This window comes from Cenococcum geophilum, assembly GCF_001692895.1.
Source record: "Cenococcum geophilum 1.58 unplaced genomic scaffold K441scaffold_19, whole genome shotgun sequence".
Classification (NCBI taxonomy): Eukaryota; Fungi; Ascomycota; class Dothideomycetes; order Gloniales; family Gloniaceae; genus Cenococcum; species Cenococcum geophilum.
This window is the reverse complement of record NW_027137577.1, coordinates 1057300-1085207: the sequence shown is the minus strand read 5'-3', so window position 1 is coordinate 1085207 and position 27908 is coordinate 1057300. Positions and strand designations below refer to the sequence as shown.

The window sequence follows — 27908 nt, the reverse complement described above, 5'->3', positions numbered from 1 at the left end:
AGATTTGCGCGTTACCTATCTAGTTCTAGATTTTACTAATTAAGGGTAAAGAATACCTATTCTTTTAAGTAATACTATTTAACTATCTATAGTTAATATATAGCCTAAGTTTTCTGTTCTTCTTTAGTACAAATAATACTGGATATCCCGCTAATAACTATAATAGTCTAATATATCCCTTTTATAAGTTTTCTTAGATAAACTCTTTAAGTGCTCTTAACTCCTCTTAAGTAAGCTTATAGGTTAGAAAGAATCTTAAACTTATTCCTAGTTCTAACTCTATCTTATAGTCCTATACTATATAATTTACTAACTTTTTACTTTCTAGGCTCTATAGTTTCTTACTATACTTATAGTATCTCTTTAGTATATAACTTAAGCCTCGCTTAGTCTCTTTATATATTACTCTAACTTAGTACTATACTAACTTAGTCTATTACCGCATCTTATATTATTAAGTATCCCTAATATTAACCTAACCTATAATCTAATTAATCTTTAGATTATATTCCTATAACTAAGGCATTTCTAATACTGCCTTATCCCGTCTTAATAGTAGGATATTAAAAAATATCTTAATTTGTTTCCCTTTAATGGTTATCTAAATAGGTCCCGTTTTAAGGTTAATAATACCTCCTCTATAGGCTATTAGATCTCCTAAAATTATAACTAATAGGTAAAGTTGTTTCTTCTACCTATAAGGTAATCCTATTTTTTTTAAACTACTATTAGTAAGATATAGTTCCGCATTACTCCACTATCTATTAGTGCTTTAAACTATTAATTTTACTAATTAACTTATAAATTTAGGTATTGTTCTTAAATTCCTTTAAGGGTCTAAGGCTCTACTACTAGCTCCCTTTAGTCCTATAGGCTTCTACTTTTCCTAACTATTAGCTGCTTAATCCTGTTATGCTTAGCTCTTTAGCCAATACTTAGTTCGCTTTTTATTCTCTATATACTATAAATATATATTCTCTAGGCATTCTCACTACTATTATTCGTCTAAGTATTCTTCTATAAGGAATCTTTCTAGTTAAAGTATTAAGTCTCCTAACTCCTAAACTTTTATTAAATGCTATCTATATATATACTTAGCATTTCTATACTATTGCTTATCTAGCGCCTAATATATCCTTATAGGGTACTTCCAATTCTTTTCTTTTGGATTTTTATATATCTCGTATATATCGTCTATATATATAATCTATAATAGCGTATAGTATACTAGGTACTTTAGGTTAACTCTTAACTTGTCTTTATCTTTAAGTTTAAACCTTTACTATATTAATCTAAACGTTATAACTTTATTTGCAAGTACTAAAATTTACCTCTTACTTCTCTAATCCTCTAATTATTCCTCTAAATTCTTTAATATTATAATTAAGGCTCCCTTAATATAAGTTATAGCCTTTTTTATAATAGGGTGGTCCTAGATAACTTACTTATCTAACTATATATAGAAATCTTCTTACTTATTATTATGTTGTTGCCTATACCACTTTTAGCATAGCTATTAGAGTATATACGGCTTATCTATAAGAAAGTATCTTTTTATTACTATATTATAACAGCCCTTTATATATTATTCTTTAAATCTAGTTAGGATTCCTATATCCTTTTTATTTTCTAGTTTAATAAGCTACTTAGCTCTTAGCGTGCCTACCCTAAGCCTATTAGTAATTCTTTATATAAGTGCTCTGTCCCTTATATAACCTAATATACTAGTCCATTAATCTAGCTTTCGCTCTTACTATATAAGGATTCTCTATCTAAACTTCTCTATAGTTTCTTTTAGTTCGCGTCTTATAAGTAAATCCTTAAAGTCTTCTTACTTCTTAATCTTGGTGTTAATTTCTTTAATAGTTTTTATTTATATATTAAAATCTTAGTCCTATAGGATTTTTAATCCTAAGCTCGCTTCTTCCTTAAGCTTAGCTCCTACCTTAGTCTAACTAGGCTTTTACGGTATTCTCATTTTATCTTAAAAGTCTTAAATCTTACTTATCTCGTCTTAAGAATCTTATGCCTTTAGGAAACTTCGTCCCGAGCTTATTTATATATTACTAAACTAAGCCGTTGCTCTGCTCTATTAGTTATTGTCTATTATAAGTCCTTAAGCTTATCTCGTCCCTTTTTAGGAATCCTAGACGTCTCTTATCTCGTCTTAAGAATCTTAAGCCTTTAGCCTTTTGCCTTTATTAAGTGCCGAAGTAGTTTACTATCCTACTTCTCTTATATCTTATAAAGTAATAGACATCGTGTCTAGTAGGGTCTCGATCCCTACTAATATTCCCTATTCTATAGTAGAATTATCCTTTACCTCTTTTATAATATCTCTAAGGTCTATATACTCCTAGTAAGCTGCCCTTATTACCTTATTATTACGGAATGTTTCGCCTATATGTCACGGCACTGACCTAACACGTTGTTATGACTCAGTGTTGTCATGACACGAGCACAGACCTGACCCCTGAGCGACGTGTATATATACCGCTTCACCTCCTACATAGATCCTCACACGACATCGTTTGTCAATGATATACAGTCACCTCGTACCTCGTACCTTGACAGTCGGCACGTACTGTGACAGTATGTCGTGTCATCTTATACGCCCCCGGTAGGGCTTTGTTTCCACTGTTCCAAAGCTATACTCTAAAGCTACGACCCTACCCCGGGCGGGATTCTTACCCTCGCTCCACGTCAATGCGACCCAGTAAAATCTCTGTCGAATCTATTCGAGTACCTAAGCCGATCTCCTCTCCGTCCACCCGAGTTTCTAAGCCGGCTGCAGGGAGTTTACCCTGCGGGCTATATTCCTCGTGTCTCCGTCTCCGAGTCTGTTTCTAGCCATGCTACTGCTTTACGTCCAAGTTTCTAAGCCGGCTGCGGGGAGACACCCTGCGGGCTATATTCCTTGTGTCTTGATTACAGTGTAAGACTATAGGTTACCGATCTCTGTCCCTATCTCCGAGTCTATTTCTAGCTATGCTTCTGCTTCACATCCCGAGTTTCTAAGCCGGCTGCAGGGAGACACCCTACGGGCTATATTCCTCGTGTCTTGATTATAGTGTAAGACTATGGGTTACGATCTCGTCTCCGTCTCCGTCTCCGTCTCCGTCTTCGAATCCGTATAGATACTACTTCAAGTTTACCGCGACAAGAATCTACGTTTTAACCTCGATCTCCGCACTCCGAGCCTTTCAAGTCTACGCAATAACCTCAATCTCCGTAACCCCCGAGCCTTTTAAGTCTACGCCTTAACCTCAATCTCCGTAACCCCCAAGCCTTTCAAGTCTACGCCTTAACCTCAATCTCCGCAACTTCGAGCCTTTCGAGAGTCAATATCCGCAATACGCCCCGCGGTTACTTTTTTTTTTTCGTCTCCTCCGTTTTCCATATTAGTTTCGCTCCTTCGCCTTAGCTTTATATTGTATCTAGCACTTAAGACGAGTGCTAGCGGAGAGCGATATAGTAGGGATATAGGTAGGAGGGTCTGAGGACTATAAGGACGAGGACCTTTAAGGACTGGAAGGACGAGAACCTTTAAGGACTAGAAGGATGAGGATATATGGTCTATTTTTTTTACCTCCGCATTTTTACTGCCGTTACTTGGCTCACAGGAGCTCGCCTTAGAAAGGGGATGTACTGTTACGCACTAACCTAACATGTTGTTATAACTCAGTGTTATTATGACACGAGCACAGACCTAACCCCTAAGCGACGTGTATATATACCGCCTTACCTACTACATAGATCCTCACACGACATCGTTTGTTAATAATATACAGTCACCTCGTACCTCGTACCTTGACAGTTAGCACGTACTGTAACACTATATTAAATTTATCATCCTTAATACCCAATCTATAAGATAGTTCGTTAGTTCCTCTAAACTCTAGTAATTTTAGCTCCTATAGCTAATAGCTTACGTTATACTTAGCGTCTTTATAAATTTAGTATGCGTTATTATAATAAAACGCAAAACTCTTAATTAAATATTCTTTAGTTCCTTATAGTATACTATTATCCCTTTATACGTATATATCTTCTACTAATCTCGTTTCTTTTACTATATAGTAACTCTAATTACTCCTATAGTTTTTAACGTAATAACCCTATTTTCTGTAATTTATATAAGCTCCTTCTTTAAACCATTTTTCTTATTATAGAGTCCGCCTAAACGTCTTCTGCTGTTAAGATCCCTAGTTTAGCCTTTATTCCTTAGACCTTTAATTACTTAATCCTTATCCTTTAGGTTCCTACAGTTGTTTATTCTATTTCCGGTTTTCTTTAGTACCATTTAAGTCTATTAGCTCTACGCTATACTATAGTTTCTAACTTTAACTTTATTGTTGTGTGCCTTACGCTTTATATAACTATAAAACTTTATCCTAACCCTTCTTAATCTACTCTCTTTAGTAGATCCTATTATTAATCTTAATTACTTAATTAATTAATTCCCTAAGAGTATTCGCATCTTCTATTAGGATAATTATATCTTAGACTTTTACCTTAAGTCCTTATTTATACTATGCTATAAGCGCCTTATTGTTCCATTTAACTTATATTATTAATATTTAAAATTACGTTATATACTTAATTACTAAAGTCCTTTATACTAGGTTTTAAAGTTTTTATTCTGCTATAGTAGTTACCTTTAGGTCTCTAAATATTTATATTAACTATTCTATAAACCTATTCTAACTAGCAAACATATATTACATATTTTAGCTAGTGGTTATTATACTATATTCTTATATCTCCGTAAGATATGGTTTAAACTACTTAAGTACTCTTCCCGTTAGGAATAGTCCTACGTAGGCTACTTAGTTAATAGGTATTACTAGTTTTATTCCCTTTTATATAACCTTAAAGTTGTTATAGGACACCCCCGTAACACCTTGCATACGTCCACCTGTTTCCACCGACTTAGCAATTAGAGACCAACCGCAAAATGGCAATCTAACGGCAATCTGATAGCAATCTAACGGCAATCTATAGCATTCTGCTATATTCTGCCAAGTTCCACCGAATTCTGCCAAGTTCTGCCAGGACCATGACCTAAACCCTATTCTACCTATATACGTATTAACTAAGCAACCAAGCCAATAATATATGCCCTTTCTTCCCGTTTTCCTACCTTCTTTCCTTACGTAACGTCTTAACTTTATTACGCAGTTCATATATATAGCTTAATAATACCTACTTCGCTATATATTATCACCGCTTATACTCACTCCGTAACACTATATTGCGTTAAAAACTTATACTACCCTCCAAAAATACAGAACAACCCTAAAGCCCCCGCAACGGCCGACGCTATTATAGCTGCACTCTAAAAACAATTAGCAGGTATACAGAAGTCCTTTATGGACGCCCTTGCACAGCACTAAGCCACTTTAACTTAATAGCAAGCCAAATAAAAAGCATAACAACAACAATTAATTAAAGCACTTTAAGAAGAAGTCCGCATCCTTAAGATGCCTATATTAAGGCCCTAAGACCAAACGCTATCTCTAGAGATAAACACGCGGAACGCAAGCCCCGAATTAGTAGTAGTTACTTATCCCATAGAACCGACTACTATATTAAAACGATCTAAGAAACTACCAGACCCCCTAATATTCACTAGTAAATAATAAAAGCTTTAGTTATTCTTAAGCCGGCTTAAGAATAAGCTAACTAGTAATGCTAACCGCTACCTAACCAAAGCTAACCGACTCTATTACGCCCTAAGTTAACTAGGAGGAGACGCAGCTAACCTTATTAAATCTCTCTAACTAAACTTAGTACAAAACCTAGTTATACTTCTTAAAGCCACGTACGGTAACCTAAACCGCTAAGCTACCGCTTAAAGAAAGATAAACCAAATAACTTAAGAAAAAAAAAGTTTCCTAGTATACTTCTCTAAATTTAACCGCTACGCAAAGGAAATAGGCTGGAATAACTCCGCACTAATTAACAGCCTTATTAAGTCCTTAAGCCCTAAACTAAAAACCTCCCTAATAGGCGTAGACCTCCCAGAAACTCTTAACGCCTATACAAACGTTATTAATAAATGGTATAACGATATACTACGCCTCACACTAAAGCCCGTTTATTGGTATAATATAACAACCCCGCGAACGTCTACTAAGTCATTATCTTAACCCAAACACCCTAATGCCATAGATATTAACACTAGGACCCTAAGATACGCCCCATTAGGGTCCTCTAAATAAAAACAACGCATTAAGCTAGGCCTCTGCTTTAAATATAGAAGTAGCTCCTACCTCTTAAACTACTACTCCGTCCCTATACCTTAAAACGATTTACAAACAGCCAGCACTAGCAGCCGTTTACCACATTAATCTTCCGGTTACCGTCCCCAATCTTTATCTAGTTCCACCCTTATATCTAATAAGCACCATTTATAAGGACAAAGCTACAGCCGATGTCCTATAAGAACCCCACCCCAATTGCCTCTAAAAGGAAGGTCCTAGAGCTAAGTCGCTCTCCGGGACAGCTCTGCTATAGGATCTCGTTAAACGCATTTAACGTCACGAACTCCAACTTTTGGGACCATAGCATAACCATCAACTGTTATCTTTGGTAGAATGGTTAATAGGCTAATACTTAAATCCTAATTAACACAAGAGCTAGCGGCATAGGATTTATTAATAAGATCTTTGCGTAAGATAATGGTTTTACCCTAACCCCCCTTAACCGGCATATTAATGTATTTAGATTTAATGGCAAACGCACCATCTTAGGCTGTATTACCTATGTAGTAACCCTAAAACTCTAATACCTAAACCACAAAGAACTGATTAAGCTTTTCATTACTACCCTAGGTCACTCAGTAATCCTTAAATAACCCTAGATAAAGCTATATAAGGTAACTATTAATTAGGACAACCTTAAGCTTCTATTTACCGCCTCCTATTGTAAGCAGAAGTGCTTTACAACTCGCTACTTAGACCCAGAACCGAAATCTAAAGAATCTATTAGATTTCACCAATGTAAGATTTCCACCGAATTCCACCAATACGAGAATTCCACTAACACCCACCAAGGATCCAAAAATTCCACTAAGCTCTATAAGTTATTACTAAGCACTACACCGCCCCAAACTAAACAGAAACTCAAGCTTAGTATATAAAACTACCAAAAGAACTAGTATCCTACGATAAAAAGAATACTTAAAGAACCTAAACCCAAATCTAACACTAACTCCGTACCTAACACTAAACCTAAACCCGAATAAGAAACTATAGACGAGCCGAACGAGCTCGGTACCCTAGATATCCGTATAATTGGAGCTACTCCGTTAGCGCAACTTGCTAAGAAACCTAAACATACGATCTTTGCTGTTACTATAGCTGATATTAAAAAGGCCTTAGCACTAAAGAAGCATACTGACCCTGCTACGAAGGTACTAGTAAAGTACTATAACCGCCTAGAGGCATTCTTATGGAAGGAAGCCGATAAGCTACCGGAACACCGATCGTACGACTATAAGATTGTACTTAAAGAAGGAAAGCAGCTTGGATTTGGACCCTTATACGGGATGTCCTAAAACGAACTCCAAGTACTATAAAAGTATTTAGATAAGAACCTAAGTAAAGGATTCATTAAAGCAAGCTTATCGCCTATAGCCGTACCAGTGATCTTTATTAAGAAACCCAGCGGCGGTCTATGCTTCTATATAGACTACTAAGCTCTTAACGCCATTACTATTAAGAACTAATATCCGATCCCGTTAATATAGGAGACACTAAACTAACTAAGTAAGGCTCGTTACTACACAAAGCTTAATATTATCTCTGCATTTAACCGTCTCCGCATTGCAAAAGGGGACAAATGGGTTACTATATTTCGTACCCAATATAGACTATTTAAGTACTTAGTAATACCCTTCGGCCTCGCAAACGCCTTAAGCTCATTTTAACATTATATAAACGACACCCTGCGCCCCTACCTGGACATCTTCTATACTGCTTATATTAACGACATCCTAATATACAGTAATAACCTAACTAAATATCGGAAATACGTTAACCTTGTCTTATAAGCCCTACACGGAGCTAGTCTATAATTAGATATAGATAAATACAAGTTCTATAAAACGGAAGTCCTATACCTTAAACTCCTTATTTCTATAAACGGTATATAAATAGACCCAAAGAAAGTTAAAGCAATTGTAAACTGGCAAGAACCTAAGAACATTAAGGACGTAAGAGCCTTTATAGAATTTGCTAATTTCTACTAATAGTTTATTAATAACTTCTCCGCCCTAGTTTCACCCCTTATAGCTCTAACCTAAAAGGATAAAGTCTTTATTTTTAATAAGGAATATAAGAAGGCCTTTGCCTATTTAAAGGTTATATTTACTACTGCGCCCATACTTTAATACTTTAACCTAAACCAAATAAGTATTATAGAAGCCAATTTATCTAACTACGTTACTAAAGGCATCCTATCTTAGTATAACGAAGATAGAGTATTATACCCTATAGTATACTTCTTAAAACGACTAAGCCCAGCTAAATATAATTACAAGATCTATAATAAGGAATTGTTAGCTATTATTAGGTGTTTTAAACAATAGCAACCTAAACTAGAAGGCGCTAGATTTCTAATTAAGGTCCTTAGCAACTATAAGAACCTACAGTACTTTATAACCATAAAACAGCTAAGTCATTATCAGGCCCGCTAGTTAGAATATCTATCTTATTTCCGATTCTTAATTACATACCACCTAGGCGTCTAAGGTTAGAAGCCTAATGCCCTAACCCAACGCTCGCAAGACGCGCTAGCCCTAGAAGAAGCGCGCTCTTACCGAAATCAGACCCTACTTCGCCCTAAACTATTTAACCCTCCCACTAAAGATCTTACGGTATACGTCCTTAAAATAACTAATTAATTAATTAAATAAATTATAGTTAACAAATACCTAAATAACAAGTTTATCTAAAAGATGCTTAAGTTAATATAAGATGGCATTAAACGCTTTAAAAAGATTTCTCTAAGTAAATATAAAGCCCGCGGAAATCGCTTATATTACCAGAACCGTCTAGTTATCCCTAATTACAATAAGCTTAAGCTTAAACTCCTTAAATATATATACAATCTACCTATCGCCGGCCACCCGGGCTAAGGAAAAACCCTAAAACTACTCCAACGGGAGTATTATTGGCCGAACATGCATAATATAATACGAAGGTACGTCTCTAGCTACTATACCTACCGACAAGCTAAAGCCTCACATAAGACATATAACGGTCTTTTAAAGCCGCTACCCGTTCCAAACCAAAGATAAAAGGATATCTTAATTAACTTTATTATTGACCTTCCTAAGAGTAGAGGCTGCATAAACATTATAGTAGTTATAGACCGACTATCTAAAATAAGACACTTAATCGCCTGCCCTAATATATTAACGCCTACTATTACCTAATTATTTTTAGATTATATATAGAAACTCTACAGACTCCCCAAAACGATTATCTCTAATAAAGGCAGCTAGTTTATCTTAGCATTCTAGAAGGAACTAACTACTTAACTCTATATTAAAGCACTATTATCTACTATATATTACCTAGAAACGGATGGCTAAATAAAATACATAAATGCTATAATGGAATAGTATATTCGGATATACACGTTATATTTATAAGATAACTGGATTAACTAGCTTACATTCACTAAGTTTACTATAAATAATTCCGTCTTAGAAACTATAAAAGTCTCCCCATTCCTAGCCAATTACGGCCAGCACCCATAAATAGGTTTTAAACCCTTTAGTAATGTTTCTTACCCTACTTATCACGCCTTATAAGTCGCAGAAGTAAATAAATTCGTAAAAAAGATAGAGAAACTATAACAGTTCCTTACTAATAAGATAACATAGGCTTAATCTATCTATAAAGCCGCAGCGAATAAGAAATAAACCCTAGTACCAGCCTACTAAATTAGCGATTTCGTCTAGCTAAATATAAGAAATCTAAACACGAAACAACCTACTAAGAAACTTAATTAAAAAAACACTAGCCCTTATAAGGTTAAAAAGGTTATTTTTCCTTATGCCTACTAACTAAAGCTCCCTAATACAGTTAAAATCCACCCCGTATTCCATACGTTAGTCCTCCACCCTACTACCCCCGTATTAGACGCCCTGCCTAGACAGATATAAGACCCTCCCCTACTAGTTAAAGTAGATGGTGAGAACGAGTACTTTATTAAAAGAATTAACAATATTAAGTATAATAAACGGAAACGCTAATATATATATCTTATAAAATAAAGAGGCTTTACTAAGTCCTTATAGGAACCCGTTAACTCTATAGGACTTATATAAGCCATAAAAGACTTTTATAAACTCTACCTAAAACTACCACAGCCCCATCTTATAGAAGCTCGAGTTTAAAGGGGGGGTACTATTACGGGACACCCCCGTAACACCTTATATACGTCTACCTATTTCCACCAACTTAGCAATTAAAGACTAACCGCGAAATAGCAATTTAATAGCAATCTAATGGCAATCTAACGGCAATCTATAGCATTCTGCCATATTCTGCCAAGTTCCACCAAACTCTGCCAAGTTCTGCCAGGACCATAACTTAAACCCTATTCTGCCCATACACGTGTTAACCAAGCAACCAAGCCAACAATATATACCCTTTCTTCCCATTTTCCTACCTTCTTTCCTTACGCAACATCTTAACTTTATCACGCAGTTTATATACATAGCTTAATAATACCTACTTCGCTATATATTATCACCGCTTATGCTCACTCCGTAACAAAAGTGCATTTACGTAAGGAATCCTTTAAGTTTTAACTTCTCCCCTAAGAATTGCTTAATTAAGGGTAACTTAACCTTAGCTGCTCCGATTCCATTAATCCTTTCTTTAAATATCCTATTATTGTCTATTAATTAATTAACTATTTCCTATAACTATCTAACGGTAACTAGTTAAGAGTTAGTATCTGCTATGCTGGTATTATTACTTAATCCCGATATAGTTGCTGCCATTAACTGTTACGGCACCGTAACGGATCTAGTCAGGGGGCTCGCTTGAGCCTTGGCATATGTATATAGACGTGTCCTTTTCCACCTTCTGCTCCTCATCTTGATATCCAGGTCCATAGACATTCCAATTATACAGGCTTGCATACGTTCTAAACGGCGCTCGTGCCTCGATTAACTGAGTCGCTATGACATTATATCAAGATCCCTTAGTCAGACGCAGGCTGTTGTAATCCAGGTCAAGTCCTATAGTAAACAGGTGGACGGAGCCCTACACGCAGGCAAAGGAAGGAGATGCACACTTCTATAACAAAGCAAGGACCAAAGTCCTGTGGTGGCTAGGTTGCGAGAAGCTTACTCCCTACACCGCGCAGGCACCCCATAAGTTTTTGTTTTTATTTCAATTCTTTTTATTCTCTTCTCTCTGCTGGGCAGTAACTCTTTCCGACCGTATAAATTCAATCAACAACGACAAAGGTCCTATAACAACGCGTATATCCGTCAACCGAACGCGTATATCTGTCGACTACCTATCGATCGACCGAACGACGACCGACCGTACGTCTCTGGACGCTTGCACCGTACTACTACCTAAATAGCCCTTTTTGATGGATACTAAGCCACGTATACTGTGAGGAACGAAATCGGTTGATACTGAGACTAGTGCTGTGCACTAGCTGCGATGAACGACCCTAACTGATACTGAGTTGTACGAGCTTTGAGGAACGAAATCACTAGGACTACCGACGCTGGCATCACTCTGCTATTAACTACCGATCGTGCCGATATGCATACGATCTAGACAACAGTAGCGCCGATACGCCTGCTACTACGACCTGACCACAACTGTGCCGGTACGCCTACAGTCCCACCGACCGTACGATCGTGCCGATACGCCTGCGATCCACGACTTTTTAATAGCTCGAGCTCTACGTTCGACCTGCTATCACAAGACAACCGATAGACGAGCTCTATGCTCGACCACTATCGTTACCGCCGCTAGTACCGTACTACTACCCGAACACAGCTGCTCCTGCCTGCAGCTAAACCTTAATTCGACTACTACTGCTCCTGCCTGCAGTACCACAATTGACTTCTGCTGCTATGCCCGCAGCACTACAATCGACCCTCGCTGCTCTGCCTGCAGCATTCCAACTGACACTCGCTGCTCCTGCCTGCAGCACCTCATCGACTACTGCTGCCCCACCTGCAGCAAATAACTACAACTGTACAAGAGGTAGAAGACAAGCACCTAAGGATAAAGCTTGAGGGCAAGCTTTTTTGAAGGGGGGGGTAATGTTACGGCACCGTAACGGATCTAGTCAGGGGGCTCGCTTGAGCCTTGGCATATGTATATAGACGTGTCCTTTTCCACCTTCTGCTCCTCATCTTGATATCCGGGTCCATAGACATTCCAATTGTACAGGCTTGCATACGTTCTAAACGGCGCTCGTGCCTCGATTGACTGAGTCGCTGTGACATTAACGCCGTTATAGCTGCTACTTTTAGTGGTATATTATTTAACTTTATTAATACTATAACCTTAGTAGTAAATATATAACGAAGCCTTGTAGTAGGAACTATAGTAGACTTATTAATAGGCCAGGTATATAGGTAAATAAGAAGTTAACAATATAATAATAACTGGTAGGGTAGTTGCCTAACAGATTAACCCTAATTATATTCTAAGATTTACTATAAAGAAGAGAAACTATCTATAGAGACCGTATGTCTTTAAATATATAACTCCTCCCTATAGTAAAGGTTGAGTACATTAGTACGTTAGTACGTCAGTATATCGCGTTCCTACATTCCCACGTTCCTACGTTCCGAACTCGTAACGTAACTAGCTATATAACTCGGCTACCCCTTATCCTATAGCTTAATCGGTTCTAGCGCCTCCTATACTATCTTAACCAACCCATTTATGTCTATTCTTAGTAGTCGTACTACTGCCGATATAAGGTCCGTAACAGAAACTAAATAATTTAAAAATGTAGTTAGTAGAGTAGAGGCTTACTAAGTCTTTACCCAAATTTAAAGCTATAATTAATTAGTTAAGGAACAAAGCCTTATCTAATAAGAAGCTAAATAATATAGAGTAAAAGAGCTTACCTAGTAAACCTTATGGAAGCTTTGTAGTTTATTAAGCTAGAGCTTATATCGTATTAAATTACGCTTTTTATAATAGTGTAATTCTTAATCCTATAATAACCTTATATATTATTAACGACTAAGTAAGGTTTATAGGTAATATCTAACTAGCTAGTAAACAGTTATATATTAGATTTAGTATAAAAAATATTAAAGGCTTCGGAATAGCTAAAGTTACAGTTATTACCCTATTAGGAAAGTAGAAGATCTATCTTATTAACGCTGCGTATATATTAGGATTTTATATAAATCTAGTTTATAATTATAGACTTAATAAGAAGGGTGTCTTTTGGCATAATAAGGGAAACTACTTTTACTGTTATGGTGGCGAAAAGTTTGTATATTGCGGATATTACTATAGTTAGATAACTCTTAAATAGAATAAATAAAAGCCTAGGATAGAGGACGCGTCCTTTGCGGCTAAATTAACGAAACTTTTACCGAATTAAAAGGTAGACGGACGGCTTTGGTATAGTTAACTTAGATATATAAAAAGTGCTACAATTAAGAGATTGCTTAAAGAAGTGACTAGGGCAATTATATAAGGCCCTATAACAATTAAATATAAAACCTATATAGTTAGTAAGGCTTATAAGGTAATATTAAGAAGGGCACCTATAGATAAGGCGATAAGGCCTTTCTATCATATACACGTGGATTTAATTTAGGAAATTAAAGCCTATAATAGATATAAATACACGATATATTTCCTTAATGATTTAATATAAATAAATAAGGTTAAAACGTTTGTATAAAAGTTATTAACCACTTAAGCAATTATTAAATATTATAATATAGTTAAGCGCCGCTACGGCTTTAAAGTTGCTATTATTTATATTAATAATAAGTTATTGCTTAGAGGTAAATTTAATAACTAGACCGCCGACTAAAGTATTATAGTAGAGTACTTAGCTCTAAATATACTAGAATAGAATAGTCCTACGGAACGTTTTAGGGGGGTAATTATTATAAAGTCTTAATATATGCGAATTAAAGTATAATTACTAGAAGAACTCTAGCTTAAAGTCTTTAAAGTAGTAGCGTATATAACGAATAGGACACTAAGCTAATGGCTTAACTGGAAGACGCCCTTTAAAAGGCTTTAGTTAGTAATAGGTTTTTTACTAACTAAGCTAAATATAGCTTACTTATGTGCCTATGGCTGTAGAGCCTACCTACTTAAGTATAATATTCCTCGTACCTAAAAGCTTGCTTTTAGAGCCTATATTAGGTATCTAGTAGGGTATAATTTAATGAACATCTTTTGAATATATATACTAAGCAAAGGGAAGGGAAGGTAATTTATATAAGAGATGTTACGTTTAATAAGTAACTTGTTTATAATAATAGCCAGCCAAATCTAGCAAATTTGCTTTAGAAGAAGGCCGATTAAATACTAGATGTAATTAACATAATTAACCCTAATAGGACGCTCTAGGAAGACCTAGTAAAAGATATAAGTAAGGATAATAAGATTCTAGATAAAATTCGAGTTAAAAATAATAGAAATTAATGCGTGGATTCTTGTGGAAATTAGGACCGTAAGGAGCTAGATACTTAAGGCGATAATATAATTATAGTAGATACCTCCAAGACTGATCCTCTACCTAGCCTTTCTACACTAGAATTAACGCTAAAGCCTTAATTGATTCCTACTAATGTAGAATCTTTAAGCGCCTTAAGCACCTTTAGATCCTCTACTTTATTAACCTATTAACGCCCCGGTTTTAAGTACAATAAAATTAACCCAAAGGACTTAAGAAAGAAGGACTTAACTAAGGTCTCTAAGGACAATATTATATAAGGAAGAAGATTAAAGAAGCTAATAAAGCAAAATAAAGCTTATTTAACTTATCTTAAAGAAGTAGATACCTTTTAACTACTCTAGGCAGTGTTTTACGCAGGCCTTAAATATTAAAGGAAAATATATTATAATGAGCTTCTACCTCTACCTAGGAATTAGAAAGAGCTGCTAACTTACTAATATAGGGTAGAGTTCCTAGCAGCTGCTATAAAGGAGTATACTAATCTAGATAATTGTAGAACGTTTAAAGTTATAAATAAGACTTTATTTATTAAAACGGTACCTATTATATAGGTATTTATATATAAAATGGATACTAATAGATACCTAATAAAATTTAAAGCCTAACTTTGTGTTAGAGGTAACCTATAAGAGTTAATCTATAAGGATACCTCTATAGTAACTCTAGCAGCTAGAGTCTTTAGAGCTCTCGCAGTAATTATCGCAGTATTTAATTTAGACATTTAGTAAGGTAACGCGATTAACGCGTTTACAAACAGTCTAATTAACGAGATAGTCTATATTAAGTGTCTAGATAGATTTACTATTAAGAGCAAATATCTACTACTACGTAGAGCTCTCTATAGACTTTAATGATCGCTATATTTTTAGTATAATAACTTTAGCAATAAACTTATTAAATTAGGGCTAAGACCCGTTAGTGGGGAGCCGTGCCTCTACTATAATAAATTACTAATCGTCTTCTTCTACGTGGACAATATCTATATCGCCTCTACTAAAGAAAATTAATTAAAGCTCTAGAGCTTTAAGGAAGTATTAATAAAGAAGTATAAGATAAAAGATCTAGGTAACCTATCCTAGTTCCTAGGGATTTAAATTATAAGAGATAGAGGTTAAAGAAAGCTATAGCTCTATTAAGACTCCTATATTAAGAAGATCGCTAATATATTTTACCTAACTAATATGCGTTTAGTTAGTATACCTATAAGTACTAATAAGCTCCTACCTAACCTAAAGAAAGCTTTAAAGTAGGAGATCTACGTCTACTAAAGGATAGTTAGATTACTTCTTTATATAACCTATATTATAAGACCTAATGCAGCTAGAGCTTTAAGTAAGCTATTAAAGTTCCTACAAAACCCTATACCTCTTTATAACGCCATAGCTCGACGAGCGATTATATACCTATATTAAAATAGGACTCTAGCAATTAAATACTTAGGATAAAATATAGGAAGTTAAGCCTTTATAGGGGCAAGCGATACGGCGTTTAGAGATAATTTAACAACTAGACGTAGTACAGAAGGATATTTATTTACCTTATTTAGAGAAGTAATTAATTAGCGCTCTATAAAGCAGACGCTAGTAATAAAGTTAAGCATAGAGGTAAAACTTATGGCTCTGTCCTATATAGGAACTAAGTTAATTTAGTAGAGTTGCTTCTTTAAGGAAATTAAATTGTCCTTAGATAAGGAATAAATAATTAGCTATAATAATTTATAGATAATTAAACTGCTTATAAAGGATAGATAAGAGCTTTTTATAAAGCTTTAACATATTAATATATACCACTATTAGCTACGCTAAGAAGTACGTAATAGTTAAATTAAAATTAACTAGATACCTACTATTATAATAATTATAGACGGCTTAATAAAGGCCTTACCGCGCCAGAAGTATAAAGCCTTTATTTAATAATTAAATCTTATTAATATTAAGGATCTAATTTAATTTAATCTAGATAATATTAAATAAAGTAACTATATGGATTTCTTTAATTTAACACTAAATTGGTATTATAACTTTTTCTATTTTCTATTTAGCTGCTTAGTCAAGACTAAGCAGCTAGGGGGGTATATTAAACGTTAAGGTCACTATCAAATACCACCTTATAACTCACACCCTATTTCTTGCCATCGTATATCTTACTATCTATTTTCTATTACCTATTCATTACCTATCACCGACTAAGTAGCAATGTCAACCTGGTGGCGATTGAGTAATAGTTCCAAACCGTCGTCAGTGTCGTCGTCAGTGTCGTCGTTAGTCCTTTGCCCCTACCTCATGTATATAGAGAGCTTCTAGAGCCAGCTTCAATCGACAGAGTTCTTATGAGTGACTTGTCCGTCCGACAATATTTGACCTAAAAATAAAGATATCCTTGAAACTGCCGTAAAAGCGCCACTGGACCTCAACTTGCACGAATATCATATCAAAGTATGCTCAAAGAAAAGCGTAGCAAAGCGCCAAAAGAAAGACAAATCTATCATACCGGGCTTCGTAATATCAGCTCTAGTCAAAATTAAAAATTGCATCAAAATCCAGGCCTGGGTACCCGTCAGGCTCGTTGGAATCGCCCTCAGGCAAGATTTGTTGTTCAAGCACGACTGATTGCCGAGCACGATGCGATTCTAGGAGCCTCCGTGCAGCATCATGCCCATTTTGCGACGCAAAGTTCACTGCATTTTCATATTGAGCTTGACCGCTGCCTTCGGTTTGAGCTCCAGCATCTAAGAGCAACTGTAACATGTCAATCCGCCCATATTCCGCAGCACCCTCCAGTGCAGTGCGCCCGTTGACTTTTGCTGGTTCTGCATTCACATGTGCTCCGTGGCTAAGAAGAGTGTTCGCAACTGTGATGTAACCTTTTATTGCAGCAGCCTGGAGCGCAGTTACCCCACCATATGGCGCAGGTGCCGCATTGACATCTGTACCGACGCTTAAAAGCAGTTGAACAAGCTTGAGATTTCCGGCCTCGACAGCCGCCTGAAGTGCTGTTCGGCGAAGTCCTCTGACCGCCGGCGCGTTCACTAACCCACCAGCTTCGATTAGAAGACGAATAAGAGAAAGAGATCCGGTAGAAATTGCGAGAATGAGGGCTGTTTGTTTAGGTGATGCGACGACAATGCTGCTCGGATCTGCTCCAGCAGCTAAAAGGAGGCGAACCAAATCAAGATCGTCATCTTTAACTTCCGTAACTGCTGTTCCAAATGCCGTTTCTCCGGAACGTATTCTATTGTCGAAACCTTCTTGGCTGCCATGATTCCCTTTAGAAACATAAGAATTCACGTCGACACCGACGTCCAGGAGAACTCTGACCCTCTCAATGTCTTTATTCCTTATTGCCCTTTGGAGAGCAGCACCTCCGTATTTCTTTCCAACGCATTTGTAGGCATTCAACCGAGCTGTAAGAAGAGTTCTGATGATCTCGATGCTGGCACGTTTCTCCACAGCCAGTAAGATTGCCACAGAGTCATTGGAATCAGCACCAATGCTGAGTAGATACCGGACGAGGTCCAAATTATTTTCACCTGCTGCCGCGGAAAGTGCTGTCCTCCCATCTAACTTCGCTGATGGGGAGTTGATATCTACCCCTTTGTCCAGAAGGTTTTGAATTTGAGTCATGTCTCCGCTCTTCACAGCAGCAATGAGCGCCACTGATTCAGAGTCGGTGGATTCAGAAGATTCCGCACCTGCATCAAGTAATTCTTCAATGATAGAGGCGTTTCCCCATTCTATGGCATACTGAAGTGCAGTTTTATCCTCGTCTCTACTCGGGGCTTGATTCACATTCACATCCGCTCCAGCATCAAGCAGCAGTGTCACTAAACACACATCTTTCTTCCTAGCAGCTGCTACGAGGGGTGCCTCCCCATATTCGGGTACCAGCGCATTTGGGTTTGCCCCAGCATTCAGGAGGACGCGAACTAACTCCGCGGAGCCGCAATGCGCTGCGGCCTGCAGAGCCGTTCCTTGAAAATCGGCACCATCATCGTACCACGGGTAATGTTCACCTGCGCGAGGGTTGACAAGAGCTCCGGCCTCCAAAAGAGTTTTGACTAGGTCCACATGNCCGATGTAGCATGCTTCCTGAAGTGGAGTCATTGCGCGACCATAATAAAAATCATTCACGGTAGCTCCTCTCCTAAGGAGAATCTCGACCATCTGAACGTTTTCAGTACGGACCGCTTCCTTAAGCGCAGTATTTCCGTACTTTGTTTTGCCATTGATATTTGCTCCGGCATCAAGTAGGAAGTGGACTACTTGAGTGATGCCACTTCTTGTTGCGAAGAACAGAGTTGCATCGGTCGTTTCGGCACCCCGAGACAAGAGTAGCCTGATAATATCCAGAAAACCCGCATATGCAGCCATATCTAAGGCGGTCGTCCCGTCCAGCCCAGGATCTCTTCCTCGTGATGAATTGATGTCCACCCCGGCTTTCAGAAGAAGTTTAACGACCCGCAAAACACCCCCCTGATTTAACAATTCCGGTCCCTCCTCATGATAAAATGCTGCATGCAAAGCGGTGTAATGAGAGCCTTGCTTGGGTTTAACTTCCGCACCTGCCGACAGGAGTAGCTGAACTGTTTCAATATCTCCAAATTTTACGGCTTCGATGAGGGGTCGGAAGTCCGGCGAGTCTGGTCGATTAGCTTGAGCTCCTTTTTCAAGTAGAAGAGACACGAGCTCAGAGTCTGAATTCCTGATGGCAGCGATCAAAGGTGTTTTCGTATTATTTGCTGTGACATTGACTCCGTTCACATCAGCACCTGCTTTAATTAAGCAGCGCGCCAGTTCTATATCGTTCGATCCGCAAGCTAGTAAAAGCGGTGATAGCCTCCGGCCATAATCATTCCGAATAACTTGCTTGTCTGGTTGCAGGCCCGTCCGAAGCAACGCTTTAACCGTGGGCAAGTCTTTCGCAAGGATTGCGCTTTGAAAGAGCTTTTCTGCTATCGATTCAAAACCTGCGCCCTCCATCATCGGAAGATTCTCGATGAGCTTCGTGCCTTCATTACTTCGTAGCCATGAGATGACGGCCTCGCTTGCAGCATTGGTTTTCATATCAAGCAGGTTATTGGATAACAGGAAGAACATGAACTTGACCATCTCAGTAGCCTTGTCGTGCTCTGTTGGCTGTTCCATGGTTTGGATAACTGAAAAGGGACCCTCAATGTCCACTTTAGGCATGATTGAATGCATCGTTGGTAAAAGTAAGCTTGTGCATCTGGTGACGCTGCGTCCTGTGGTTCGGGCAACAAAATTCAGCACCGTTGTCTGTATAGATTCAAAGGCTGTCTCTGCTTGTGGGAAGCTTGAGTTAGGCTTGATGCCTAAGATTCTCGACGAATTCTCAGGTTTCTCGTGATAGAGCTCTGATAGTCTTCCATTATGCATATGAGATCCGCCCACTAACTATGATCAGTATAAGACGACACGTGTAATTAGCAAAACAGACCTCGCGAATTATAAAACGCTACAAACTTGAAAAAGGGAAGGTCGATACCCCAGAAAAACTCTCCTTCGAGAGGTACTGGCTCCTGGAACGACGTGCTTTCGTATTCTCTCGGATGGGATACCGCTCGAGGAACTAATATCATATTTTCTAGCATTTCCTGGGTAGATACCGATGAACATGTGTAGGTCATAGCACGTGCTGGCATTTTGGGGCTTGGCGATGCCAAAGGCGTGCGTATCATGAACCCTTCTGGCACTTTTGGTGTCGGTGCTGCAACACTGAGTTAGATCTTTTTCGTATTCGAGGTTAGTTAGAGACTACCCCCGCTATATGTCTCCAAGGAATACGTAGGTTCATTACGGTTGATTTCTTTTCGAACCTTTTTCAGTGGAAGTAGGGCACCATCCATGAGGACTTCGCTTTCCTTTCCTTCTCTTTTACGTTTCGAAATCACTCGGTTGATGGTGACCCAATCCTTCTTTTTGCAGTGCTTCCGGAACTTCCACTGTTTGAACTTACGTTCGTATTGTGAATTCCTGTTCGTATATGTCAGTACATGAGAAGGCCGTAACCTTATTGCTTTGTCTACGTCTGCAGGCCAGAGACATGGAATTCATACGTCGCTTCGAAGTTATGGGATTCAGCCATGATGCCTCTGACCTGGTCAAGAGTCATGTTCTCGGAGATATACAATTTCCGTAGGGTATCTTTGTTGTCTTCCCAGAGGGCATCAGCCGCCGCCCTATCCTGCGGTAGAAAGGTCATTTTGAGGAATAAATCCAGGAACAAAACTGCGAACGATGGATTATGTCGTCCAGCGGCAAGCTGAAGGAATTTATACCATTACCATTCTTAAAGGCGAGGCAAAATGCACTGTCCAAAATCCGCAAGGCTTGGCCGCCGACTTCTGACCCCCGTCCGAAATCTGCGAGGCTTGGCTACATGCTCGCAAGGCCTCCCCTGCAGTCGTTTCCACTTCTTTGGCACAGCAACGTTTATTGGTGAGATCCAAAACCTGCAAAACGCCACACGGTCCATCTTCTGGGTCGCGGGGTGGTTTGTGCATCCCGGGTTTGATTTACCAGCAATCAACATTAGACACTACCCACCACTTGGAGCAGACGTTATCTTAATCCAGAGGCTCGTCACTTTGTTGTGTCGTTCCATATTTTCCGTGTTCTGGAAAAGCAAATCATCCAGGGACAGGGTTGGTATACTCCTTAATTGGCTAGATAATACCATTGGAGTGGTTATCTTGTGGGCCCCGTACCGTAAAGCTCCTTTCATATTAAGATTTAGCCTTAGCTAAAAATTAGGTCACTAGTTATCCAGCAAAACTTCCACCATCGTCTTTCCGTCTTCAACCACTCGCATTAACGTGACAGACTCTTAATGGAATCACAACCGTGCAGCGGAGGGGTATAAACTCATATGTCTTCCAGTTCTCTGTAACATCTAAACCCAAGCGGGTCGGGCTTGCCGTATAGGCTCTCGAGGGTGTTTGTCTGGCGAATTGCCTGCGTAGGGGCCTTTTTTTTCTCTCCAGGAATGCGCGCGGGGTGACTCTTGGCATCGGTGCCGAAAATGAAGTTATGGTGATTTCAATTCGATCTTGAACCTGGCATGGTCAGCAAAGAAAGCAGCACAATATATGGTACAAACAGGCCTCTTAGGGCAGTTTCTGGAGGCCAGGAACAGACTTGAAGTGACCAACTGAGTCTCTCTCAGTGGTAGACATGTCACACGCGATATTGGCGGAAGACGGATATCAATGCAAGAACTCTAGGCCCGTAAAATAGGCCCGGCTCCAATATACGGCACGGAACGGAGGTAATTTGGGTACTCACAACTTGTTGATTATTTGATTTCGATCATCTCTTCTGCACGGGAACTTACCCTACGCGCATATATTCTTGTAATTTTAATTTCAGGCGTTTGCTTCTCTCCTGGGCACCGTACATTTACAGCACGTGGTAGACAGGCGGATGAGGGCCTCACGGAACCACTGCTGCAGGTGAGACGGGTGGTTACCCAGGATCTACCTCTGTAAAATAGAAGACCCGGCATGGCGCCCTTAGGGCAGCTAAAACGGTGTACAGGGTTGTAAACAATCAGCCACAATCGGATTATTGTGATTGCGAGATTCTGATTGACGATCACAATCTAATTGATAATCACAGCACGTGATAGCAGATTCCTTGGCACCCCGTATAATTAATCCTATTAAAGAGATATTTCTACCCCTTAAACCCTTACCGTATAAGAAAATAAAGGTAAACTAGACTCTAAATAACCCCGCTTAAAATCCCACTTCTATACCAGTTTTTTAAACATTCTGTTCTTTTAAGGCTGTCTATTCCCATCTTTATTCTTTCCTAGCTTATTATACAACAGCCGCCTAAGAAAACTCTCTCTAGATTATCGCTCATAGCTAAAATAGAGAGGATATTCATGGCAAGAATTAAAAGCCTTAGCCATTATTTTTTTTATGGCTCCTAAGTCCACCAATAAAGAGCTAGGCCCTATATTTCGTCAGTGTGTCCAACAGTCAGCGGACAGCGAGCTTTGAGGCCTTATCGCTGGCTGACTCAGCTAAATGGATCGCTCGCTGTCCGCTGCGTCAAAATTGGGTACGCTGACTGTTACGCTATTAGCTCGCTGTCCGAATTAGGCAATTTGTATAAAGTTCATAGTGTTTTATTACGGATTTTTAGCAGCACCTCTTTATATATAAATATTAACATTATCTAATTAAAAATTGACCTTAATTTATCTAATGGTGTCTAAATATATCTAAAATTATCCTCTATAGATATTAAAATCAGTAATAACGTTAGTGGTAAGGGCTTTAGAGACTCTATTTTTATATTAGATTTAATTAAATATAAAGCTCTATTAAATGTATTTTACTAAGCTGGCTTATAGCCAGTAAGATTAATATTTAAGCTTATTAGCTAAGATGTAGTTAAAGCTCTATTAAAGTTAATATAGTTAATTAAACTGCTTAATAAAAGGCCTTTAATTAACCACTACTTCTAATATTAATCTGCTTTAATTGTTACGGACGCTTTAAGTATAATGTTATAACTACTTAGAGAAGAGTTAAAAGAAGCTAGTTAGTTAATATAAGTACGGTCTAAAATAGAGCTGATAGAGCTATATAACGAGGAATAGTAACTAAGGTTACGTGACGTAATCTATATAATCTATATAATCTATATAATCCGTAACAGAGTAGATAGAGCACACGTATATTACGTATAAGAGGAATTTTATAGGAGTACGGTTGTGTATTTAAGGACCTTTAGTCCCTACCTAGATAGTTCCTTCCTTATANTNATTCTTAGAATATAATTAGAGTTAATCTATTAGGTAACTACTCCACTAGTTATTATTACGTTATTAACTTTAATTTATATTACCTATATACCTAGCCTAATAATAAGCCTATTATAGTTCCTGCTATAAGGTTCTATTATATAATTACTACCTAGTTACAGTATTAAATANAAAAAGTTAAANAACATGCTACTAAAAGCAGCCACTATAATACTATTAACGGCAGCAACTACTTTAAGATTAGGAAACGACACTAGTATAGCAGATACTAACTTATAGTAACCTGTAACGGTCGGACAGTTATAAAAGATAGTTGACTAGTTAATAGAGAATAATATAACGTTAGAAAATAGGATTAACGGGATAGGAGTAGCGAAGATTAAGTTACTATTAATTAAGAGATTTTTAGGGGAGAGATTAAAGCTTAAGGGATTTCTTATATAAATGCACTTTAAAGTTATATAAGAAGGGGTAAAGCTACTAATATCTATGGATTGAATAGCCTATGCGGGACTATTCTTGTTAGGAAGAGCACTTAAGTGGTTTAAGCTTTACCTTACGGAAATATAAGCGAACGGAATAACGACCACTAACTAAGACGTGCGATTTATATTCTTAAGTTAGAAAGGATTTATGGAGTAACTTATATAAATATTTAGGAACCCAGAATCAACAACTATAGTAAAAAGGAAACTCTAAGATATTACGTAACGAACCTTAGCAATTAAGTATATAATATAGTTCTAGACATTAGCGATATAAGTTAAGTGGAATAATAGGGCGCTTATAGCATAGTATAAATAGGGACTTAAGGCTAAAGTCTAGAACGCGATTATTCTAATAAAAGATGCGGATACCCTAAGAGAGTTAATAGATTAAGCGATTAAGATTAACAATTAGATCTACTAAAGGGAATAGGCTAAAAGAGGTTAGAATAGAGTTTTATAGTTATATAAGGCGTAAAGTATATAATAACTAAAGCTAAGTTAGAAACTATAGTATAGCGCGGAGCTAATAGACCTAAGTAGTACTAAAGAAGCCTATAAGAGATAGAGTAAGAAACTATAAAAACCTAAAAGTTAAGAATTTAGTAATTATAGGACTAAGGAATAGAGGCTAAATTAGGGATCTTAGTAGCAGAAGACGTTTAGGCGGACTCTATAGTAAAGATAGAGCTTATATAAATTGCGGGAAATAAGGTTATTTCGCGAGGGATTATAAAGATAGTTAGAGTTACTATGTAATAAAGGGAACTAGACTAGTAGAAGATATATACGTATAAAGGGATAATAGTATACTATAAGGAATAAGAGAATATTTAATTAGAAGTTTCGCGTTTTGTTATAATAATGCATGCTAAATTTATAAGAACGCTAAGTATAGCGTAAGCTACTAGCTATAGGAGCTAGAATCCTTAGAATATAGGGGAACTAATAAACTATCGCGTAGATCGGATATTAAAGACAACAAGTTTAATATAGGCGAAATATTTATAGATAATAAGGAAATAAAGGCAGTTTACTAGAAATGTATAAACCTTAGAGAAGTTATATTAGAAGTAGAGACTAAGACCGCTATAGAGTAAGGTTTAGTAATGGGTATTATAATACCGTTAAATACGGTATCTATTGCTTTATAAGATAAAAGGAAGAGTGTCTTATATAGACTAAGTAAGTAGATAACTGCTAGTGCTACTTTATCACTTAATAAAGGCAAAAGGCCAAAGGCTTAAGACTCTTAAGACGAGATAAGAGATGACTAAGATTCTTAAAATAAGATAAGGTAAGCTTAAGGACCTATAACGGATAAAAACCGATAAAGTAGAGCAGTAGCTTAATTTAAAGATATACAAATGAGCTTAGGATAGAGTTTCCTATAGGTATAAGACTCTTAAAACAAGATAAGTAAGATTTAAGACTTTTAAGATAAGATAAGAACACCTAAGCCTAGTTAGACTAAGGTAGGAGCTAAGCTTAAAAAAGAAGTAAGCTTAGGATTAAGAATCCTATAAAACCAAGATTTCGAGATATAAATAAGGACTATTAACGAGATTAGAGAATCTGTAGCATAAATAGCAACTAGATTAGGAGACAGATATATAGACCTAGAGGACTTACTAGGGGAATATAGTGTTCAGCCTAAAGATTAAAGAGTTAATACTAAGATTAAGAAGTAAGAAGACTTTAAGGATCTACTTATAAGACGCGAAAAGGAAGAAACTATAGAGAAGTTTAGGGCGTAAATTACTTTATAGCAAGAACAGAAACTGGATAAGAGATCTAGTATACTAGGTCGTATAAGGAATAGAGTACTAGTATAAAGAATTACTAATAGGCCTAGAATAGGTATACTAAGAGCTAAGTAGCTTACTAAACTAGAATAAGAAGAGGATCTAGGGATTCTAACTAGGTTTGAGAAACGATATACTAAGGGCTATTACGATATAGTAATAAGAAGATACTTCCTTATAGATAAACCGTATATACTCTAACAGCTGTACTAAAAGTAGTATAGGTAAAGGCACAATAATAAGTAGGAAGATTTCTATATATAGTTAGATTAGGGTTAGGTAAAATCTAAACAATCGTTATTAATATAATACGCGAGATTATATTATATCATATCATATTAATCAATCTTTTTTGATCCGCTACTAAATAAGCGAGTAATCTACTAACGTCCTTAGCTTCCCTACTAATTAGGTATCTCCTTTTTACCCTTTCTATTTATGCTTCTCCTTATATAAGATACTATAAAATAAAATAAAAGTAATAAAAAAGAGAGGAGATTAAATTTAGTAACTTTTATCTATTCCTTAGTATCCTCCAATTCCACAATCCGATCCTTACCCTCTAGTGCTCCTGCTACCGCCGCTATAGGCTAAGAATTTTTATTATACGACGAACATTAAGCTCTATAATCCCGCTACTTGTAATTTCCATAGCACCTACTACAGAACCCTAGGAGACTCTAACACTTAGTAAAGGGGCGAGGGCCTACTAGACGACGTAGAGTCGCCGTATAGGCCTTGTAGGGCTAGCTTTAATTAGCTCTCTACCTTATATAAGTAATATAGGTTACTTATAATTATATTTAGAGATTCACGGCTCTAAATTAGAATTGCATTTATATATAAGGGCCTCCCTATCCACACCTGCTTCTCTAATACCCGCCTCCCCGTCTACACCTGCTTTTTTAATCGCCCACCCCCCACCTAAGCCTCTATATTAATTGCTAGTAAAGCTTCTACCCTCTCCTGCTTATTCTAAGAGTAGTTAGTTATATAGGTATATTGTATAGAAAGGAGAGTTTACTTATAGTATGGTAATGTTGCCGAAGAATCTCTTATATAGTAGGACGGGAAGTGTACTAGATAATTGTATTTCCCGATTCTTAATAAAGGACAATATTAGTGGGATTTGAAGTTATAATCTATTAAGTTTAAAGTTAGCATATATTTACCTATGCCACCTATACGCCTTTAGTAGTTACCTTTTACCTATAATTATTTTATTTATATATCCTATACCCCTACCCCTTAGTGTTATATAATATATCTCTTATATACCTTTCTCCGTACAACTACTATATTTCTTTTAAAATTCCACTTTAGTGCTAGCTCTTTATATACTTCGTCTTGTTAAGGTTCTATAATCCAAGCTGCATTCTCTCCTATAATACCGTATAACGCCCTCCTAAAAATACTCTCTCTAGTTTATTACTTATGGCTAGAATTAAAAGTACCTCTCTTGTAAAGAGTGAAAGCCGCAGCTAGCGCTTTATTTGCTGTTCTTAAGACCACCACTAAAGTGGAGAAACTTTAATTTCGTACGGTACTTTAGAGCAGTAGTTATCGTACTTATCCTAGCTTGCTAGTTAAGTAACCTTTTTATTTAATTCGTTTATAATTTAATCGTACTTATTAAGTTCCTTATACTTATCTTATAATAGCTTGTTATACAATACTGTTTAAAGAGAGGTAATAGGCTTCTCTAATTCTCGGTATATTTCCTAGAGCCATTAAACCTTTAAAAGTATTATTTTCTACCACTCCTTCTTCTAAAATGTCTTAATATACTTTATATAACAATTTGGGTAAAGAATAAGTATAGCGGCATAAAGAGGGGAGTTATCTGTTCTCTGGTAGTACTTATTAAACTTTGCCTATATATTCTTTACTTAAAATAAAAGAGCTTTATTTAATTTAAAGAGTGCCTATTATATAATGTTAGCTTTAGCTTAAATAAAGTACCTAGAAGAAGAGTTATATAAGAGAATTCTCTATATATTTAATAAGTACATCTATTATAAAGAGTACTTAATTAAGTGTTGTATAATCTCCTTGTGTCTCTAATATTATATAGTAAAATAGCTTTAGAAAGGTATAAATCGTA

General features: G+C 37.0%; 4 protein-coding genes across 4 annotated transcripts; 1 reads left to right on the top strand and 3 right to left on the bottom strand.

The window, feature by feature from the left end:
- Positions 1 to 2613: 2613 nt before the first annotated feature.
- Positions 2614 to 3361, top strand: K441DRAFT_659352 (uncharacterized protein). The gene is made up of 2 exons (XM_067648513.1): positions 2614 to 2935; positions 3030 to 3361. Exons 1-2 carry the CDS (start codon positions 2853 to 2855, stop codon positions 3262 to 3264), a joined length of 318 nt encoding a protein of 105 aa, XP_067504411.1. The 5' UTR covers positions 2614 to 2852; the 3' UTR covers positions 3265 to 3361.
- A 13981-nt stretch (positions 3362 to 17342) lies between these two features.
- Positions 17343 to 17720, bottom strand: K441DRAFT_496110 (ankyrin; the record flags this gene model as incomplete). The annotated part of the gene is made up of 1 exon (XM_067641999.1): positions 17343 to 17720. A coding segment is annotated over one exon (378 nt), but the record flags the coding sequence as incomplete, so codon positions are not given.
- Positions 17721 to 19121: 1401 nt separating this feature from the next.
- On the bottom strand, positions 19122 to 19699 carry K441DRAFT_610468 (ankyrin; the record flags this gene model as incomplete). Its single annotated transcript, XM_067645539.1, has 1 exon — positions 19122 to 19699. A coding segment is annotated over one exon (578 nt), but the record flags the coding sequence as incomplete, so codon positions are not given.
- A 632-nt stretch (positions 19700 to 20331) lies between these two features.
- On the bottom strand, positions 20332 to 20940 carry K441DRAFT_610466 (uncharacterized protein; the record flags this gene model as incomplete). The annotated part of the gene is made up of 3 exons (XM_067645538.1): positions 20332 to 20445; positions 20497 to 20711; positions 20765 to 20940. Coding segments are annotated over 3 exons (504 nt in total), but the record flags the coding sequence as incomplete, so codon positions are not given.
- Between the last annotated feature and the right edge of the window lie 6968 nt (positions 20941 to 27908).

Bases quoted from the DNA above. Each gene is read 5' to 3' on its own strand.
- K441DRAFT_659352 (XM_067648513.1), top strand. From the start codon at position 2,853: ATGCTACTGCTTTACGTCCAAGTTTCTAAGCCGGCTGCGGGGAGACAC. The intron at 2,936-3,029 runs GTAAGACTATAG...AGCCGGCTGCAG, and splicing joins CCTTGTGTCTTGATTACAGT to GGAGACACCCTACGGGCTAT.